Source organism: Drosophila simulans, chromosome 3R, assembly GCF_016746395.2.
Source record: "Drosophila simulans strain w501 chromosome 3R, Prin_Dsim_3.1, whole genome shotgun sequence".
In the NCBI taxonomy this organism is placed as follows: domain Eukaryota; kingdom Metazoa; phylum Arthropoda; class Insecta; order Diptera; family Drosophilidae; genus Drosophila; species Drosophila simulans.
The window spans coordinates 12,418,622-12,438,275 of record NC_052523.2 but is presented as its reverse complement, the minus strand read 5'-3'; the positions used below and the strand labels follow the sequence as shown (position 1 = coordinate 12,438,275).

The 19,654-nt window shown below is 43.3% G+C and overlaps 3 protein-coding genes across 19 annotated transcripts in view; all 3 read left to right on the top strand.

The window, feature by feature from the left end:
- The window catches only part of LOC6728177, a 50,696-nt gene extending 37,481 nt beyond the window's left edge, over positions 1–13,215 (top strand). For 7 of the 17 annotated variants that reach the window (XM_016175273.3, XM_016175277.3, XM_016175275.3 and 4 more), the window contains 2 exons: positions 706–4,382; positions 4,840–4,976. In XM_016175273.3, coding sequence (XP_016034807.1) covers positions 706–4,109 — 3,404 coding nt within the window. In that variant the 3' untranslated portion in view covers positions 4,110–4,382; positions 4,840–4,976. Of the gene's footprint in view, positions 1–705; positions 4,383–4,839; positions 5,127–5,416; positions 5,555–5,709; positions 6,004–6,091; positions 6,332–6,995; positions 8,319–8,382; positions 8,566–8,625; positions 8,719–8,789; positions 8,908–9,241; positions 10,333–11,206 lie in introns of those variants that run through there. The other 10 variants (XM_016175260.3, XM_039295615.2, XM_039295614.2 and 7 more) reach the window with 10 other exon arrangements.
- A 1,055-nt stretch (positions 13,216–14,270) lies between these two features.
- Positions 14,271–15,699, top strand: LOC6728176 (forkhead box protein G1). The gene is made up of 4 exons (XM_002103489.4): positions 14,271–14,432; positions 14,505–14,581; positions 14,667–14,989; positions 15,423–15,699. The coding sequence occupies exons 1-4, from the start codon at positions 14,409–14,411 to the stop codon at positions 15,623–15,625; spliced, it is 627 nt and encodes a 208-aa protein (XP_002103525.1). The 5' UTR covers positions 14,271–14,408; the 3' UTR covers positions 15,626–15,699.
- A 429-nt stretch (positions 15,700–16,128) lies between these two features.
- Positions 16,129–19,159, top strand: LOC6728175 (endochitinase). The gene is made up of 7 exons (XM_016175278.3): positions 16,129–16,269; positions 16,673–17,294; positions 17,441–17,564; positions 17,649–18,140; positions 18,199–18,384; positions 18,457–18,651; positions 18,827–19,159. The coding sequence occupies exons 1-7, from the start codon at positions 16,266–16,268 to the stop codon at positions 18,980–18,982; spliced, it is 1,779 nt and encodes a 592-aa protein (XP_016034793.1). The 5' UTR covers positions 16,129–16,265; the 3' UTR covers positions 18,983–19,159.
- The last annotated feature ends 495 nt before the right edge of the window (positions 19,160–19,654 follow it).

Sequence of the window (19,654 nt, the reverse complement as noted above, 5' to 3'; positions counted from 1 at the left end):
AAAGCAAAATTCAAAAAAAGTAGCGAGTAATTAATTTAGCAATGCTGCCAAAAAGTAGGCAACACATGAACCGAAATTCTGGCCAGTTTAAAATGGTTGGCCGAAAACTAAAATCAAAAGTACACACACATTCTTCCATTTGCCTTTATCCGATGGAAAAAGGAGTGTAAAACGAAAAACCAATATTTCTGTAGTCCATAAATCTATCTCTCCCTTTTGTTTTTTGGAAATCTCTATCTTTCATGGGTTTAGTAAACATTTTTGGCGTAGTTTCGTTTCGGATTTGTTTCATTCATATACATATATATATACATATTCGTTTTTCCATCATGACAACCGGGTGCTTGGTATTTCCACTACTAAATGCCGCTGTAAACTTTGCACTAAAACCCAAAAACAATAAATAAGCAAAAACAAATAAAACTCAAACTCAATCTGGGCTCATAGCGCAATCGACCACCCATTTGATTGATTTTAATTACATACCAACCAGCAAGATATACAAATGTGTTTTATATATTTCTTCTTTTCCATACATTTATAAATAATTCGTTGTGTATACGTTGAATTTGGTAACTCTTAAACAAAATATCTCAATTTGTAAATGCTGTAAATGTAAAACAATGATCGATACCGAAACTCGATACTCGCCAACAAAAAATTAACAATATCGATTCGCACTTATCGAAACGAATTGAATCGCAGCTGGGACTGTGGATGATGATAACTTGTATAGTGCGACGGCAGGAAGGTCATCGTCAAAAACAACAACTAAAGCAACGACATCACAGGCAATAGTGGCAACAACAACAGCAGCGTTAGCAATCACAAATCTTGGTAGTAGCAAAAATCTAGAGACTCCCAACCAAACAGATGCAGAGGCGACACCATCGTCGTCATCAACACCATCATCAACCAAAGCGAAATTCCAACTAAAGCCCATTTTGAAAGTGCACGAGGCCAGCAAAACCCGCATTATTCAGGTGCAACCCAAACATCTGGAAGAGCGGCCAAAGCTCAGATTGCAATTGCCCAAGGCGATGGGAAATGAGGAGGAGCAGAAGCAAGAGGATGAGGAGCAGGAGAATGCTGAGGCTGAGCCCGTACCCATTCTGCCAAAGAAAACAGCACCCAAGTCGCCTCAGAATGCCAATTATGTGCCTGTGTACAACAATAAGCTGGTTAGCAACTACGAGAACATGGAGTTTGGCAAGCCAATCCCCGAAAGTAAAATCCCTCACAGCAATGCAGCCATTACCGATCCCGAGGAGACGCCCATGCTAATGCAACTGAAGCTGTTCAAGGAACAGCAGGACCAGCAGAAGCAACAACAGGAAAACGAAGAGGAGGACCTGACACCAACAGCGGAAAGTAAACCCATTCCAGGCGAGGAGGATATGGAGGCTGCAAAGGATATAGAAGACCAGAAATTAGAATCAAACGAGGAGGAGCAGGAGGTGGAGGAAGAGGAGGAGGATGAGGATGACAGCACGGCTTGCGAGGAGTACACAGATGATGATATAGATGAAGCTCTGGCTCAGGATGATGAGGATGAAGCTGTCGTCGAGGCAGTAGAGTCCCAGGAATTGACAGAGGAGCGAGAACTGCAGCAGATATATGTTAACGAGCCCATCACACCCACGGACCAGCAATTCGACGAGAGTCACTATCTGCCCATGACGCCCAAGAAAGTGGAACTGGGTCAGCCGGGTGTCCTGACCTTAGTTTCCGCGACGTATGCCGATGAGGAGGAGGAGAATCACTATGTAGAGATGACAAAGGGCATACAGGACGAGGATTGCAGAAGCAACTACGAGATAATGTGTCTGGCCAGCACCAGTTCGAGTGCCTTCAAGGTGACCACCAAAACGGAGCCTGTCTACATGGAGCTGGCAGGGGTTAAGGCATCATCCGCAGTGCCAGCCACCGAGGAGGCCCACTGCTCTTCGGGCCGTTCCACTTTAAAGAAGGGCAAGAAATCGGGCACTGAAACCCTGAAGAAGAAGACCAAGAAGCGACAGGGCAAGGACATGCCCGATATCCTTAAGCCGGCCAAGAGTGCCCTGGCCTTGGCCAGCGATAGCTCGGATGCGGATGACGAGAGCAGCCGACAGCAGCTAGAGGCTAAGAAACTGCGCTCCAGGTCACGTTTCAGTTTATCAGATACATTCAGGCCAGCTTCTTACTACTTGGGAGCCTCAACGCCCCTTAACAATTATGCAGAGAGTTCGGATAGTGAGATATTACCACCACCACCCATTCCCGCTTCACCACCGCCCATGGAGGAGCTGAAAACGGAGGAGATCTTCTCCTCCGAGCACTATGATACTGTGAAAAGAAAGGACAGCAATGGCAAAGTGAATCTATCGTACGAACAATTGCCCAAGATGCATGCCAGCAATACGTCCCTGAATCTGCCGAAAGCTGTGCCCAGTCCTACTCTGAAAAGTAGTCGTCTCTCCTTGCCTGACCATTTCACCAAGGTGCGGATGACACCGCAGAGATTATTGGTTCCAGCCACGCCGCCGCAGCAACATCACGCCAGGACATTATCCGACTCCAACTATAGTTGCCAGCTGACCGATACAAGTTCTCGCACATCCTCGGATTTGGATCTATATCGCAGGAGGGGCCAACAGCAGAGGTGTACCAGCAATAATTCTCTGCCCTTAAGCAGTGAAAATGAGTCCGTGGAATTCCGCCAGAGATCGGACTCCGAATTGGATCGCCAGCGTTCGAGGAGACCGCTTTCCCAAGAATCCATCAGTGAGATTGAGTCGTTGAGCGAACAGTTTGAGGAAACCCTGAGTAGTCATGAACTGGACACCTACCTGAGTCATTTGCATCTGTCCACCGGTCAGGCCACGCCCACCAGTCACCTGCTGAATGATGCCAATGCGGCAGCCGGAGCCGACATCCTGACCAATCTCATCAAGCCACCGAAAACATTCCGGAATGCCGAGGATGAGGAGCAGCATTTCTATGGTAACATACACTTTCTCTCCTCTACGGACTCAATTCAGCAGTTGGGTGAAGCTGGAGCAACAGCATTACGGATTATCCACAGTCGCAATAACAGCAATATATCCACCCAGTCGGCTCCTTATTACTACTCCGAGCTGCCGGCACCTCCGCCCTTGAACAATCAGCGGGATATCCATGCCCATGGGCTGAACATAGCTCACATACACAATCCCATCGATCGGCATCAGTTCAATGTGGACGCACTGGTGGACAAGGATCAGGCCATTGATAGCAAGAACATCTATTGTGGACAGAAGGACAACAACGAGAAGCTGAGCAACAAGAATCTCAAGCTGAACAAATCCGTGGATCTGCCGGCAGAGATGGAGGGCAGTGGTAGCAGTGGTGGTGCACTAAACCCGGTGGTCCATTCATATCTCACAACTACTAAAAACACAAATCTCGCTCGTAAAACGATTGGTGGTAGCAATCCGTCGGATGATGGCAATCCTAACGAAGATGGTGCTGGTGAAAACACGGAGGAGGCTGGCAAGACCCCGTCGAATAATGTCCATACCAACCTTTCAGTTTTAGGTGGCGAGCTGCTCTGGGAGGAGGATGCTCTGTGGCGGGAGAGCTTGCGTCGGGTGTCCCAGCGGCATGCCAGATCCTTGGACGATCTGGACAGGATTACGGCTGCTCCGCCAATTTCTAGTACGCCCAAGGCAAAACTGAGCCGCGAGGTGACCTATGTGAATGACAGCTTGAAGCCGCGCCAGCATCCGCACGTAAGCAACGAGCATGATGTCTATGTGCAACTGATGGACACTACGTCCTCCTCCCACGACCAGGACCAAACGGATTCCGATGTCTACGAGGTCCTGCGGGAGGAGACCGCCTCGAATTTGTCACACAAATCAAACGAACTGGATCGCGAGACCATCCGTCAGTGGGATGCCATGTCCAGTGGCCTAATGAAGAGCAACCACAGCGGAGTGGAGGCTACAGGAGCTAGCTCCGCCCACCTGCCCCTCACCAGCAGTGTGCGCTCCATAGTCCAGCAGTTGAACAATAGTTCCATGGACGATGCCAATGGCAATCCCATGGCGACGGGCAAAAAGTCAAGAGCGAACAACAATAATTAGTGAGGCTACCACCGCGGAAAATGCAACCCCTTCGTTTCCGCCCCGAAAAATATATGTGTGCAATCATTTCCGTAGTTTCAATTTTAGCTTTGCATTTTGCAATTTTGCAACTTTTGATTTTGCACTCTCCAAAATATTTTATGTCACTCTGTTTGCCCGTCATAATTTTCAGTTAGATAGTGCTCTATTTGTTTTGTTGACTGTCACTGTTGCTGTTGTTGTTGTTGTTGTCATTATTGTTGTGTTATGTTGTTTTGTTTAATTAATCAACTGGTAAGCAAACTTATACTTATTTATCCAACCCACTTATCTCATTAAGTCATTGAAGCGCTTGTAAATATATTCGCCACTCACTCACATTCTCACCCATGCACTCACATCTGTAAAGTTGAACAAATCCATAGATAGTTAACTATTTGGGAAGCTACAAATAGCTACACAAGAGCCAGCAGCTGCAGATACAGATAAAATATATGCTAAACATCCGTAGATATTTCCATACCCCAGCCACCCGGAAAAATTATACAAAAATTAGAGCAACACAGAGCCACCACCAATTACAAATCCAAATTAAATATTCCGTACAACTGCTGGGCATTCGCTAACCGATTACTGATTGCTTTCCTAAATATTTCGCGCACGCATTGAAACTATTTTAAGCCCAATCCCCAATCCACTCGACCAACTGAAATTACCTCATTTTCCTAATCAAATCTCTGTGACCTTATAGCCTCGATTTCCGTGCGCAATGTGAACAATCTGCCGGTGGGAAATCTGACGGTGAAGCCGGATCCCTCGGATGTCCATCAGGAGTCCGCTTTTGCTCCCTACTATGGCGGAGCGGCGGAGACTAAGTACGCCAAGAACACGGTGCTCTCGGATCGCGGTCTGTATGCCGCCAACGGATCTGGACTGGCCACATCCACGCCACAAAATCATCAGCAGTTCCGGATGCGGCGCACCGGAAGTAGGGCGGAAATCGATATGCTGGAACGCGAGACAAGCAGTCAGATCAGGGTGAGTTCATGTCGGGTTAAAACTTAAACGCATTTCAGAATCTTTCCAAAGTTTGACATACCTCACTCGATTCTGTAAGTAAGCAGTCTTGAACCTATTGTCCATACAATTAAAATGTTACGAGATCATGAAATATGAAACTCAATGAAATGCTTCACCCAATTTCGAAATAATTTACATTTGTCGGTAATCATTTAATAAATTGATAACAATGCGAGTTATTGCTTCGCATTATGTTACTTTGGGGGCAGGAACAAACGAATGCTAAAATATGTTTACACAACCCACAGAACTTGGATGTCTCGGCCGGGGATTTGCTGAGTCGCACCCACGAGGAGCTCGTCCTTTTGCTGATTCAGTTGAGGAGACAGAGTAGTCAGACTGCCCGGGCCATCGAGCAGTGCTGCAGCGATATTCACGATGTGCAGGTGGATAAACAAGTGCATTTTATGTTTATCTTCGGGAGGTTTTGGCTAACTTCTGGTGCTGGTTCTGTGACTAAATCTATTTTAAGACCATCTCACTGTTTAAAATTTTGTTTAAAGTAGCCCCACTAACAATGAAAATCTGTAATCCTCCACAGAATCGCCTGCGAAGTGCCGAGGGTTTGACCAGAGCCGAGAGTATCCAGCGTTTGGACTACTTGAAGCAGCACCTTTTGGACCTGGAGCGGCACTACGAGAAGAGCAAGCCGCTGGTCAATTTGGTGGACAACATGGTCAAGTTGGGCTCGCTGTATCGCAATGATGCAAACGGCAGGGTCCAACCAGCCACACTGGATCGCCTGGAGTTCAATCAGCGGATGCAGGAGCAGCAAATGCTGCAAGAGGAGCAGCAGCAGTGGGAGCGCCTCAGTCCCAATCAGGCAGAGTTGCAGGTATGAATATTTCCCTTATCTTAAAATATTTATTAAGCACACTTAAAAGTTGAGTTTATATATGAATACATATATTTGAAATATTTAGGCCAAGGTGCGTGAGCTCTACCAACTGGATCAGCTGCTGCAGGAGGAGTCGGGAACCTTGCAGAGCTTGCAGCGGGACAAGGAGGACCTCGAGCGAGCCTTGGGAGGATTAAGGGCTCGCATCCACGACAGCAATGCCACGCCCATGGCCCTGGAGGCGGCCAAGAAGCAGCAGCACATCCTGGAGCGCGAGCTGTCGCGGGTTCATCAGCTTCTGGCCGAGAACTCTAAGGTATCCAAGGTGCCTAGTAGAAGTTTTTTGCATTTTGTGTCCACCACTGCGTGTTATTTGTCTGCTTGAGCTTCGCATGTCGCTTATGTAACTAACCAAAAACTAATTTTACCAGGATTAAATTATAAACAGGAGTTCATGAAAATATATATAAAGAGAATAGGTAGAGAGGCAGAATTTTAATTAAATTCCAAAGTTGAAAGAGTAAATTTTTGCTAGCCAAACAATGTTGTTGCAATCAAAATCAATATCAAAAGTATTTGCTTTTTTTGCCCACCTACCTTTTGCTGAGCCTGAATATGAAACAAATTTGTATAAAACCATTACAATCAACAAGTTTTTCATTCGGAATTTTACATGTGCTTAGTTAAATAAATAAAAATTCATTACATTTAAAATGAAAATGTTTTGCCGATAAGGGATTGATGTGCGTAATAAATATATATAACAGAATAAGTTTATTACTCAGGCAGCAATTTAAGTAAAGCTAACACAAATGAAATGAATTGAAATCGAGGTATAACGTTTTTTATATAGTGAGGATTCAACTATTGATTACTAAAGCTCAAATGATAGGATTAATGCAAAAGACTTCTCGTGTTTGTGGCTCTGCTGCATGTGCCATTCTCGTAACCCGAGAGCCAACCAATTAATCCGTAATCCTACCTTGCAGAAACTGGAGCAGACAGTGGCGGGAAATGCTCGTCTGGAGCAGGAGTTACTCCTTCTCCGTCAGAAGGTACAAGCCGTTCGTGGATCCACAAATGGAATGAACGGTGATGGTTCTCACATCAATGGTGACCAAACTGCCGCCGTTTTGGCCTCGGAATTGGAGAGAGTCCAATCTCTAGTAGGCGATATGCAAAGACAGCGCCACGAACTCAGCTCCGCAGTTCGCCAGCTGACGGAGAACTCGACCAGGTTGTACCAGGAGATTGGCAACAAGGAGATGAACGGCGGTGGTTCCACCAATGGCAGTCTGAAGAAGCGAAGCAACTCCACTAGTTGGACCGAAACCGATTTGGATGCCAATATGCTGCGATGCGGATCCCGCCAGCAGTTGAATGATTCCACTTTGAACTTATCCACTCCCCTCTATGTGGACACCAATAGTTCGACCAAACTGAGTGACTACAATCGATACAATGGCAGTAGCGATGCCATCGAGATGAGTGGAGTGGACAGTGATGGTTTCCTGGACAGCAATCCATTCGCCCTGGGCTTGGAGAAGCAGGAGATTAAGACGGTGAGGATTGTGAAGCGAGAGTCTGAACGTCGGAATCGTGATCGCAGCGAACGGGGTCTAAGCAACTCCATTCAGAATCTGGATCAGGTCCTGGAGGAGGAGCAATATGCCCAACAGCAGAGGGAACAGCAGCTGTACGCTCAAAACTTGGAAGAACAGATGACCAACGGGCACCACAGTCGATCCAAGTCATTGCCCCGAAACTACAGTGAGCCCCCGAAACAACGACACAGTCGTCATCTGAATGGTGGTAAGCAGAATGGTCACCACTATAATGGTGGTTACGATTACGATCGGAACAGCAACTACGAGCATCAGCCGCCGCCACCACCGGCACCGCAGAGCAATGGACACCACCACAATCATCAGCAAAGGGAGCAGCGCGAGCACCTTAACCCACTGGCCAATGCCTATTTCGCCAAGCAGCTTCAGCAGCAGGCGAATCCCTCGAGGGACAGTGCCCGTGTGGCCCTTCGGACCAAAACCGATTCCCTGCAGAGCCTCAACAAGAGCCTTACGGACATCAGTCCGGAGCCAGTGTTCCAGAGCGTGGCTGCCCGCCAGATCATCAACGAAATGTCCGCCGGTTCGGCATCGGAAGACACCGAGAAGGTGGTGGAGAAGGTGCCACCGCACCACAAGCATCGCAGAGCGGTTCCAAGGGAGAAGAGGCGACACTACACAGCGCCAAACAATGTCAATCAGAAAGCCATGGAAAAGGTGCAGGCCGAAAACGATATGAATCGAAATGTAAGGGGAATGATAAGGAGAGAATATGACGACTTATATTAATTAATTATTTATCCTTTTTTAGAACACCAACTGGCGAGCTCGCGATGACTTGGACATGGAGGTGGCCCTGCGACCACGAATGAATGCTCCTGATGTCGTTCGTTCTGCTTTGGGACAGGGTGAAAAGATATCCGAGAACACCATAGACAACTTGCTGCTGGCACCGAACAAAATAGTCATACCCGAGCGTTACATACCGGAAACAGTAAGAAATGAATAATCACTTTCTTTAATTTAATTTATTAATCCATTTTAATTTAAATAGACGCCCGAACTGTCGCCGGAGGAAAAGAAGCGTCGTCAGGAGAAGGTCGAGTCCATCAAGAAAATGCTGGCTGAGGCGCCCATTAGCAGCAATGTAAGCCTGCCACACTTAACCCATATAAAATATAAAAATAATATAAAATAATTCAAAATAAATTCCTTCAGGAAAACGAGAGCCTGCCCCCGAGCAAAATCAACGCCGAGAAGAAGCAGCGCGAGCACCTGCTGCAACTCAACCAAATCCTGGCCCAACAGGTGATGCAAGTCAGCAAGATCGTGGCCGGTAAGTAGAGTCAACCTGGAATGCATTTAGGTCTCCTACCAGATGAAAACCCTTGTGTTAAGTTCCAATCGATATCCGAAAATAAAGCCCCAATCCGAACGTATACGCAATGCCTTGCAAGTTGAGTTTATGTTCCATGTTTATGTTCTTACTAATATGCTCTCTCGAAATCGAACATATAGACCCTTGCGTTATTTATCTATATGTATATATACCTAAGCGTTTATTCAGTGTAATCTAACCATGCCAGAAAACCCATCCATTTCAAACTGTCAACTCTATGCTCTTCTAATCTCTATATATGTATCTTCTTTCAACTCTTTCTGATTTCTAGATGATTAATGATAAAACATATCATATGCATACCATCTAATCTAAAGCGTTAAGCCCCCGTTCGCATAAGAACTCAATGATCATGCCCCCCACCTCATTGCGTGCTAATCACCGGCGTCGTCCAAAGTTCATAACCCCTTCTCACAATGACACACCTCCAACCACACAATCTAGACACTCTCAACAGTCAATCATACATCTCGAAACCTGTGGCCCACATTGCCCTCTCATGCATTCGCATCTGCACCCGAACAGATTATGTATAATTAATCATAAATTAAGTAGCCATCGATGAGAGTTCTATGAACTTCCGCAAGATTGCATATTTCACATATTGCGCATACGCAGTGTTAGCCGACCCAGAAAGCATATCAAGCGGAGAATTCTCAGGAGTTTCTAAATCGAATTAAATAAATATTTCAATAATCAATTTAAAGTGAATAATTCGTATTAGACCATATTTATTTAAGAGATCATTTTGTATGTTATTGAGGTTGAAAGGCCCTAGGAAGGTATACATATATTTATTAAAAAACTAACACACAATTTACGTTAATCTTATAATTGTATAATTTTTGCATTCGTTTAATTCTACATGTTTATTTGTTTGTTTTGCATATTTTTCTAGGAAATCCCACTAGTCACAACTAATTTGCAAGTAGCCTGTCGAGTTGTTTCTGTTCACCTTTTGTGTTTTACATACCAATGCATTGCATTTAACTTTTGTTCACGTTGTGTTTTTTTGCCAATCTGAGAGGGTTTGCATAACGATACGCGGTAAATGAGTTTGTTGTTCGAAACATACCAAACATATATATGCATACCTAGTACGATACACCTAACTACTATACAGTAACTACAGCAAACAAGAACACACGCGAAGTTGAGATTTACAGCATGCTAAACTCACATAAAAAACTCACCCAAATCAAACGCAACAATTCACAACAAGAATACTAAAAAATACAGAAAAAATAGAGAAAAAACGACAACAAGAATAAACTGCAACGCAATAGCAACAAGAACAAGTACAACAACAACAAGCACAAGAACAACAAGAACAACAACAGATATACGATTACGTAAGTCCAGGTTTGTACACATCTTGATTATCCGATATCCATAAATAAACCGTAATCAAGTAGCTTCCAGGCAATATGTAATCACGCCCAAAACTCTGCTTAGCCTAGATATCAAATATATTGGCCAAAATAATTAACCTGCACGCCATAAATATAATTGTATACTATATAAGCTGTAAATGATAATGCACACTAACACTGATCCACTAAATCACAAACATGCAAACTTACCAAACACCAAAAATTTCACAAAAAATAGCTAATCACCAAACTGAGCACAGATTTTAATTATGTCAACAAAGTGCAACTATATTGGAAATTAAGGAATAACAAGTTAAATTCAATAATAATAATAATAATAGTATATAATCAAAATTTAAATCATTAATAAGAGAAAAAGTCATATAAAGTTAGAGCATTAATAGCAGAGGACTAAACTTTTATTAAATTACCAAAAAGAATTTAGAACTATAAAATTTGAATTTAAAGGTTTCAAAATTGTGTCTTGAATTGTTTGCAAAAGTTTTAAAATTAATTTCAAATGCAAATGGCTGAGTTTCCAAACTAAATTTCTGCACTGCCTAACATGCGTATAAAAGTTGCCAATAAGAGTCAAGAAGCGATAAATCGAGTAAGTATAAGCTCGAAGCACCAAGAAAACAGCTAAGACAGGAGTAGCAGACAACACACACTACCAAACAACAAAGTTCCGAAAAAAAGGACACAAATCAGACACACACACACGATATATACTTCCAAATGGTTATCGGTGTACTCCTTTTCATACTCAAACTTTTACAGCACGCTTGGGAAGGTTTTTGGTCTAAGAAAATGTATATTTTAAACTTGGTAACTAACCCTTTGACTCTTTTTTCGACCCACAGAGAAAGCCATGTCAAAGGCGGCCGAAAGATCGAACCAAGAGGACGAAAACCGATCGGAGTCACCAAGTGAACCACTGCCGATATTCCAGCAACGCGACAACTTTTACAGCTAAACACGATCGACAACGTCAACTAATTAACTAACTCCGATTAGCGAATTATACTATTCAGGCACAATATCCGCTGCATTTATCTTGAAAATCAAACTAGGAAATTTGCTAACAATTTTAACCGAAAAACGTATCAATTCTTAAATGTGACTGAGTTTTTTGGGGAGGGGGTCGTTATATACATACACTCGTATGTATATGTTGCGAAAGGACTACGAAAGATCGAAAGTCAGATGGCGGGGTTAAATATAAAAGAAACGAATTTTTGCGAGACGATTGTTATTGCGTAAATGATACTAAGCATATTATTATATATATACAACATATACAATATGGAAATCAAAGATTCAACATATCACTGTAAGCGTGTTACAAGTCATTTAAACGATATCAATTACACACATTTAGCGAGCGTTCTTGAACTGTAGGAAATTCGATTTTGGGTATATAGGGTCAGCAATAACTGATTTAAATCGGAGTTGAGGCGAATCAAATACGTTCCTGAAGGGCTTACAAAGGTAGAGGAGTGACAGGTCAAAACTCATTCACGACAACTAATACAATAACTTCAAAGACTTTTGAAACGGACTTTTCGAGAGTAGCGCATTTTCTCTACAATGGAACAAACAAATGAAAATACCAACCAACCAAGCAGCAGTTGCATTAATTGAACCACTTTTGGAGCCAATATTATCGCATTTGATATGAACAAGTTTTTAAGATCAGTCAGCAGAATATCAACAGCAGTGGCATCAAAGTTAGCTTAGTTAGTTTCGGACTCAAGTCCGAACCCGATAACATCATACCTATAGGGCAGGAACTCTGGAATAACTATGAGTATCCGACAGAACGCACAGCGCACTCAATGCACTTTGAACCTTCGCAGCATTTTCCCAAACGTACCTATCACAATTATAAATAATGGACTAATATGAATACACACAACTGAGGAAATATAATTGAATTGTATTGAAACGAGAACATATAAAAGGCAACGCTGAATTACGACATGCATATATTAATTTAAAGCTATACATATTTAAACGAGCATAATGCTATTAATATACACAAACGTTCACATAATTATTTAAATGTAGGTCAATTAGCCAGGCAATTAAAAGGAAAGCGGTTGAAGTCAAATATTTGATCATGTTGATGAATGTTTTTAAAAAATGAAATTGCAATACAAGTCAATGGATAAAATTATACGCAATCGCTGGTTGAATTTAATGTCTATGAAAACTTCAAAAGTTATTGAAAAATTCGCATAGCTCTATTCACAATTATACATATTAATAATAAACGTACTAACCCGAATGAACAACGACGTAAAAATGTTAATAGAGAGTACTATATAATCTAGACGAAAACGATCCCTGCAAAATTGTACAAAAGTATATTTTAAGTTCTTAGCTTTTAGTTGTTATTATCTATTTGCTACGTATGGTTTAAAGTTCTTTTTATCATTATCGCTAAGTTCCCAATGATTCCACACAAGTTGTTTGTACATTTCGCGGTGCTATATGGATGTGTGTATGTAAATTATTTGCTCTCAAGTTTTCCCCTAAGTTTGCGCACCCACAGAAGAAGTTAAGCAAAGTCAAAGTATATATATATATATACATATAGATACTGTCAGATATGTAGAATGTCGGCTTATAATTGCTACTGCAGCAGGCATATAGGCACGCATACCTCCACGAAAAACGAAAGTGGGAGGGCAAAACATTATATAACAAGAACACACTCAACAAATATTTATTGCATATATATATATAGAGAGATATACATAAACATATACATACATACAAACTGTACGTCATAATATGATAAGAGTTGAAGAGACGATAAACTGCGACCGAGAAATGTTATCAATAAAGATTATAGTTGAAAATTCAAGTGCGCCATTGTTTCCATTGTAACATCACGAAGGTTTCACGGAACAGGAACTCGACTGGTCACTTAATGCCCAGCCTTATGACGAATATCGCTGCCAATTGCCGGCTAAATTCAAGATCAATGCTAAGGGGCGGAGTCTCCAACGCCGTGAATCACAATGAGTCCAACATTAAATATTTACTTTGATTTGTATTCCGGACCGACGCCTCTGGAATGACAAATAGACCCAGAAATCGACGTAAAAGCTGGGCACTACGGGCGTGGGAGTGTTCATAGACGTATCGGGCGAAATGTGGAGCATTCGATAACTTTCTAAAAGAGTCTTATCACAGCCCGATATCACATTAGCATAATCGTGACTCTTGTGGCTCAGTGGATCGCCCACAAGTGGTTCAGTGATAGCCAAATTTGGATTGGCTATAATTAATACACTAAAAAAGTTGTATATAGAAGTTGGCAAAATTAGATGACTCTCATGTCAGATTTTCCAGCAAGGAAAATTAGAGTTTTAGGATGGAAATTTAGATTTATTAATATTATTATTATAAATATTATATTTATATAGTATAGGCAAGCTTTTTAGTAATTTTTGTTATATTTCAATTTATTATATACGTAAATTATGCTTGCTTCACAAGTTAGTAATTATTATATAAATATTTTTCCAAGTGTATTTGCTAACAAATACGTTAATCTGTGATGTTTTCGCACTGCGGCACAACGCACTCAATGGGGTTCAATTCGACGACGACCGCAAAATTAACAACATTTTGTCACATTAACTGGCAATTAAAGTACGTTAGCAGCTATTCCGGACCAAAATCGGTCCATTGCAGGCCCAACCAATTACAATATGCTCAAGAAATAATCGACCTATGAACGCGGTGGCTTATGTATGTAAATTGGTTGGGGGTATGAAAAACCTGAATTACCATTAACCGATCAGGTTTATGGCGTTGAGCGGCGATGATGCGCGCAAAAGTAACTCAAAATCTGAGTGACTAAGGGAGCAGCAGATAAAAAACCCCGACATGCGACATTGTCCAAGTATTAATTGTGCGGAATAAAGTGACTCGTACCGCGAGATTTAGTCGATTTTGTGCGGCTAAAGAGCGAGGTTCAAGCGAAACGTTCCACGAAAGATATACGGCTAAAGCGGTGGTGCAGTTGTCCAAGGAATCCAGAATAGCAGTATGTTAGCCTCAGTTGCCGCCCGTGTAAGTCCAGAGACCGTAAATTGATGGCCCCAACCCCAACTGAACCCCATTTCAATCGCATATTTCAACCAGCTGGCGCTGTTCGCTGTGATAAGCACCCAGAGTCTGCAGCTCCTCCAGGCTGCTCCGTTCCCAGGCATCGAGAATGCGTCAGTATCCGTATCTGTTAGTCCCGTATTTTCTCTTCACTTCACCTGGTTTTTTTTCCCTCTGTTACTTTGCTCCGGTTTTCAGTGCCTTCACCAGTGACGATTTATTGGCCGAGGAATCGGCGCCCGTTGCTAGCCAGGTCCACGTCCAGCACAATCGGCATCGTCGCCATCATGAGGACCATGAGCACAGGCACCACAAGAGGCACTGGGATCACCATTTTCCGGGTCCGGACTGCCATCACCCTGGCGGTTTCGGGTTTGGATTTGAGCATGGTGGACCACCTTCCCATGCGCACCACCACAGATTCGAGCCACATGACTTCCAACCGTTTCCAAATGCCTTTGGACCACCGGACTATGAGGAGCACCAGCGTCCATTTGAAGCGCCACTGGAGCCTTTTGAAGGTGAGTGTTCTTTTTCTATTTTCTTTTTTTGAAACTATTGTGTTTTGGTAAATATTTAAAGTAGTTCGGGTCAGAGTAGTAAAAGAGGTATATCGCAAAGTGTTGAAAGAAATTACTAATCCTTTACTGGTTTATTTTTCAAGTTGGTCTACAGCTTTCTTTCCTATCTCTCTGATAACAATGTTTGTTATGTTTTTAGGGTAAATATAATAGGGTAAATATAAATAGGGCGCAAAGTGTTTGTTTTTATTTTAATGACAATGTAAACATATTCGTGTATCTGAACCATTTACTCATCAAAAGTATCCAACTATGTGGTCTTAAAGCTTTATTTAGTTTATATCGTAAAAATTTTCTATTCATAATGAGAGTACACATTATACTTATAAATCCTTTAAACTTCAGATATTATCAGTGCACTTATTTCTTTTAGGAAATAAAGGGGGAATCAATGAGCTTACAAAGCAACCCAGCTCAAGCAGCTTAGCTCCAACACCCGCAGCTCCAGTTACGCCTTCCTCAATCACAAGAGCCACCACCACGACAACCACCAGCACCGCCAGATCGACTACCTTGGCACCCACCTCTTCCAGCACCGAAGAGGCACCCTTGGCCATCGACATACGCATCGGCTGACGACCTAGACCTAAGGCTCCATTCATTCTATCTTATGCATTAAAGTGACATTAAAGTTGCTAGCCAAACCACAAGTTATCTATCCATTACCATTATAATCGGCCAGCGAAGCCTGGATGCGCACAGCGTAACCATATCCAGGCCACTTACAGGGATCTTCTTTTAGGGCTGTCGGCGCTGAAATATATGGTAATTCTAGAGCATAAACAACGGCAGGGGGTGACAGTAACACAAAATGCGAATGCAAAACAATCGGAAAGAAAGTGGCAAGACAAGCAACCAGCTAAACCGATCTGGAATTGAGCACACTCAGTCAGCAGAAACAAAACAAAAGCCCCACTTTGCCCCAACCCTACCCGCACCATTCCCGTAAAGTTGCGATTCTTCGGAGAATCGCACCTCTCACGCACTCTACGCAGGAACAAAGGCGCAATCCAAGAACCGGACTGCAAAAAAAAAAGAGTGCTTCGAGACCGCCTCTATAAAAGTCGAGCCGATCCAGAGCTCGACTGTCATTTGACGCCAAACGCGCGTCGCACGCAGAAGTCTCGAGATTCCCCCCGATTTCACTATATAATATATATATAGTTATATATTCAATTCTTCGCCGATCGTCGTTTTGTGGTCGGAGCATTTAGAAATGGGTAAGCCGCACTGTGCATACAAAGTGCAAATCGGTGAATGAACTTGAGGCGTGCAGCGTTATGGACACATAACCTTAGCCGGTCCAAAAGTATAAGCCCTAACACACTGGAACGATAAGAGACTCGAACTACATTCAATTAAAAATGCGCGTCACGTCGATCTCCAAAACAAGTCTTAACGGGCAACGGGAGAGGCTTTAACGATTCTTTTATTTGAAAACAAAAATAACGCAACAAGCTGTTGTATTCCTGAAAAGTCCAAGGATGGTGTGCTTAAAATAAACAATATACTTGCTTGATTCATAAATTCTCAAGGAGTGCACTTCCAGAAAATTCATATCTTTATAAACGTGTTCTATTTATACCTTTCTCATTGCCATTTGTTTACCACAACTCCTTTTAGTCCGATATATTCCGCTCCTACTCCTGGGAGTGCTGTGCTCTTGGTCAGTTGACACTGTGGCCAGTGACCAGCCTTCCCGCGTCGTCTGCTACTTCAGCAACTGGGCCGTGTATCGAACTGGAATCGGTCGCTATGGATTGGAGGATGTGCCCGCCGACCTGTGCACCCACATCATCTACTCCTTCATTGGTGTAAACGATAAGAGCTGGGATGTGCTGGTGATCGATCCTGAGTTGGATGTGGATCAGGGTGGCTTCAGCAAGTTTACCCAATTGAAGAAATCTAATCCCAATGTGAAGCTCGAGATAGCAGTTGGTGGCTGGGCCGAAGGTGGCTCCAAGTACTCACAAATGGTGGCTGTTCGCGATCGCCGGCAAAGTTTCATACGCAGTGTGGTACGCTTCATGAAACAGTACAACTTCGATGGATTTGACTTGGACTGGGAGTACCCGGGAGCCACGGATCGCGGTGGCAACTATGGTGATAAGGACAAGTTCCTGTATTTCGTTCAGGAACTGCGACGTGCCTTCGATCGCGAGGGTCGCGGATGGGAAATCACCATGGCGGTGCCCGTTGCCAAGTTCCGGCTGAACGAAGGTTACCACGTTCCGGAATTGTGCGAGTGAGTTGAATACGTTTCTTTATTTTTATTTCCCTTAGATATATTAAATATATTTACCATGGTTCTGCACATTCAGTTAGAAAAAGTTAACTTAACAAAATCCCCTTATCTATCCAGAAACTTGTATTCCCTTTGATTTATTGCAGAGCGCTGGATGCCATTCACGCCATGACCTATGACCTGCGAGGAAACTGGGCCGGATTTGCCGACGTGCACAGTCCACTCTATAAGCGAAAGCATGACCAATACGCCTACGAAAAACTGAATGTGGTAAGTGTGATAAAAAAAAAATATGTGGGGAGGATGGGGCGGATTTCGACTCTGGTGCCAAACTAATTAGCGTCGCCATTCAAGAACGACGGCCTTGCGCTGTGGGAGGAGATGGGCTGCCCGGCCAACAAGCTGGTGGTGGGTGTCCCCTTCTACGGTCGGACGTTCACGCTGAGCAACTCGAACAAGAACTACAACATGGGCACCTACATCAATAAGGAGGCAGGCGGCGGAGCACCGGGTCCCTACACGAATGCCAGCGGCTTTTTGGCCTACTACGAAATTTGCACCGAGGTGATGGACAAGTCCAAGGGATGGACGGTGGAGTGGGATGACGCTGGCATGGTGCCCTACACCTACAAGGACACACAGTGGGTGGGCTACGAGAACGAGGCATCCATTCAGATCAAGATGGACTTCATCAAGCAGCGGGGATACGCCGGTGCCATGACTTGGGCCATAGATATGGACGACTTCCATGGGATGTGCGGCAGGAAGAACGGGCTAACGCAGATCCTGTACGATAACATGATGAACTATCGGGTTCCGGAACCTACAAGGCAGACAACTCCAAGGGTAAAACTAATTCAGTAACTATTAAATTGTCTGATAACTTAGCTTAAATCGCTTGCAGCCTGAGTGGGCAAAGCCGCCAGCAACACCACCAAATCCGGATGAGGGTGCGGTGGTGGCACCAACTACGAGCACTACCAAGAGGCCAAAACCAAAACCGAAGCCAACTTCAAGTCCAGTAAGCCCAACATCCGCTCCAGGTCCTGTTCCAACTGTTGGCAGTGGCACTCCAAAGCCAACCACAAAGGTACAGATTAACTGGTCTTAAATTATAGATAATCTTTTCCCTTAATATCATATATTTATATCCTTTCTTTAGAAACCCAAAAAGCCTAAGAAGACAACAACCACCACAACAACCACTCCTTCTCCGGAAAAGAGCACTGAGGAGCCGGAAGAAGTTGTTCATCCAGTGGAGCCAACTGATCCCGAGCAGCCTATGGAGCCGCAGTTCGATCCCAATGAGATTGATTGTACCAACCGCGACTTTGTACCACATCCTAATTGCCGAAAGGTTAGTATATGTAACCATTGTTTGTAACATTGTAATCATACGAGGAGTTATGGGTTGATCATATTGTCAAAATTTCTTAATAGTTTGTAGTTTGAAAAAAGCATTGCATACTTCAAGGAGATGGTATTATTCTGTACTTGGATGACTTACATATTTCATATTTCCTATCCCGCAGTACTTCCGCTGTGTCCATGGCAAACCCGTCGAATTCGAGTGCAAGGAGGGAACGGCCTTCCACACGGTCCTGAATGTCTGCGATTGGATCGAGAACAGCGACCGCTACTACTGCAGTCGCATGAAGAACAAGGAGAAGGGCAACGAGGCCCACTAACTGTCCCAAAATATATGCATTAACTATTTAAAACGAAAACTTTAGCATAGGTTTGGAATATATCTAGTAATACTTAGAACTAGGTATCTAAGTATTTAAAATGAATAGCATCTAAGGGTCATAAAGTAGACCAGACGAGACGAAAACCATAAAAATAAATAAGATTTTAAAATCCAATAAACCAAGAACTAAATGAGCCGTTCAATAGATGTATGAGCCATCATTTCGAGAATAAAACAATGACCGATGAGGCAGATCGTGTCTTACATAACCATTACGCATACGTAATGCACCCTGGCCTGCCGCAATTTTAGACGGGGACTTGCCATTTCTAATTAGGCTAATAAACGCAATGACTTGGGACAGATTTGCACTTGTCCGCGGCGAAGTGAGGTGGGCTGCACCAAGACTTTTAGCCTTGGAACACAACCAACGAACAGCTGTTGGTGCAATCAACCATATAAGCGAGCAATGATAAATGCTACAGCGAAATGTATAAGTTCAATCCCTAAAATTTGGTTTTCATAATCTCAACTCATGTGCGGAGAGCTTGAGGGAAATGGAACCTAAGCACTTGTGACACGATACAAATCGCCAAGGGGGCCAACGCTTTGATTTCGAAATATTCTTTTTGGCTCAAAAGATGCTCTGAGTAATTTGCGGAATGAGCAC

Coding starts and splice junctions, on each gene's coding strand:
- LOC6728175 (XM_016175278.3), top strand. Junction 17,565..17,648: donor CCTACGAAAAACTGAATGTG/GTAAGTGTGATA, acceptor TCGCCATTCAAG/AACGACGGCCTTGCGCTGTG. Junction 18,385..18,456: donor CTCCAAAGCCAACCACAAAG/GTACAGATTAAC, acceptor TCCTTTCTTTAG/AAACCCAAAAAGCCTAAGAA.
- LOC6728176 (XM_002103489.4), top strand. CDS start 14,409: ATGTTAGCCTCAGTTGCCGCCCGT. Junction 14,582..14,666: donor TTCCCAGGCATCGAGAATGC/GTCAGTATCCGT, acceptor TCCGGTTTTCAG/TGCCTTCACCAGTGACGATT. Junction 14,990..15,422: donor GCCACTGGAGCCTTTTGAAG/GTGAGTGTTCTT, acceptor TATTTCTTTTAG/GAAATAAAGGGGGAATCAAT.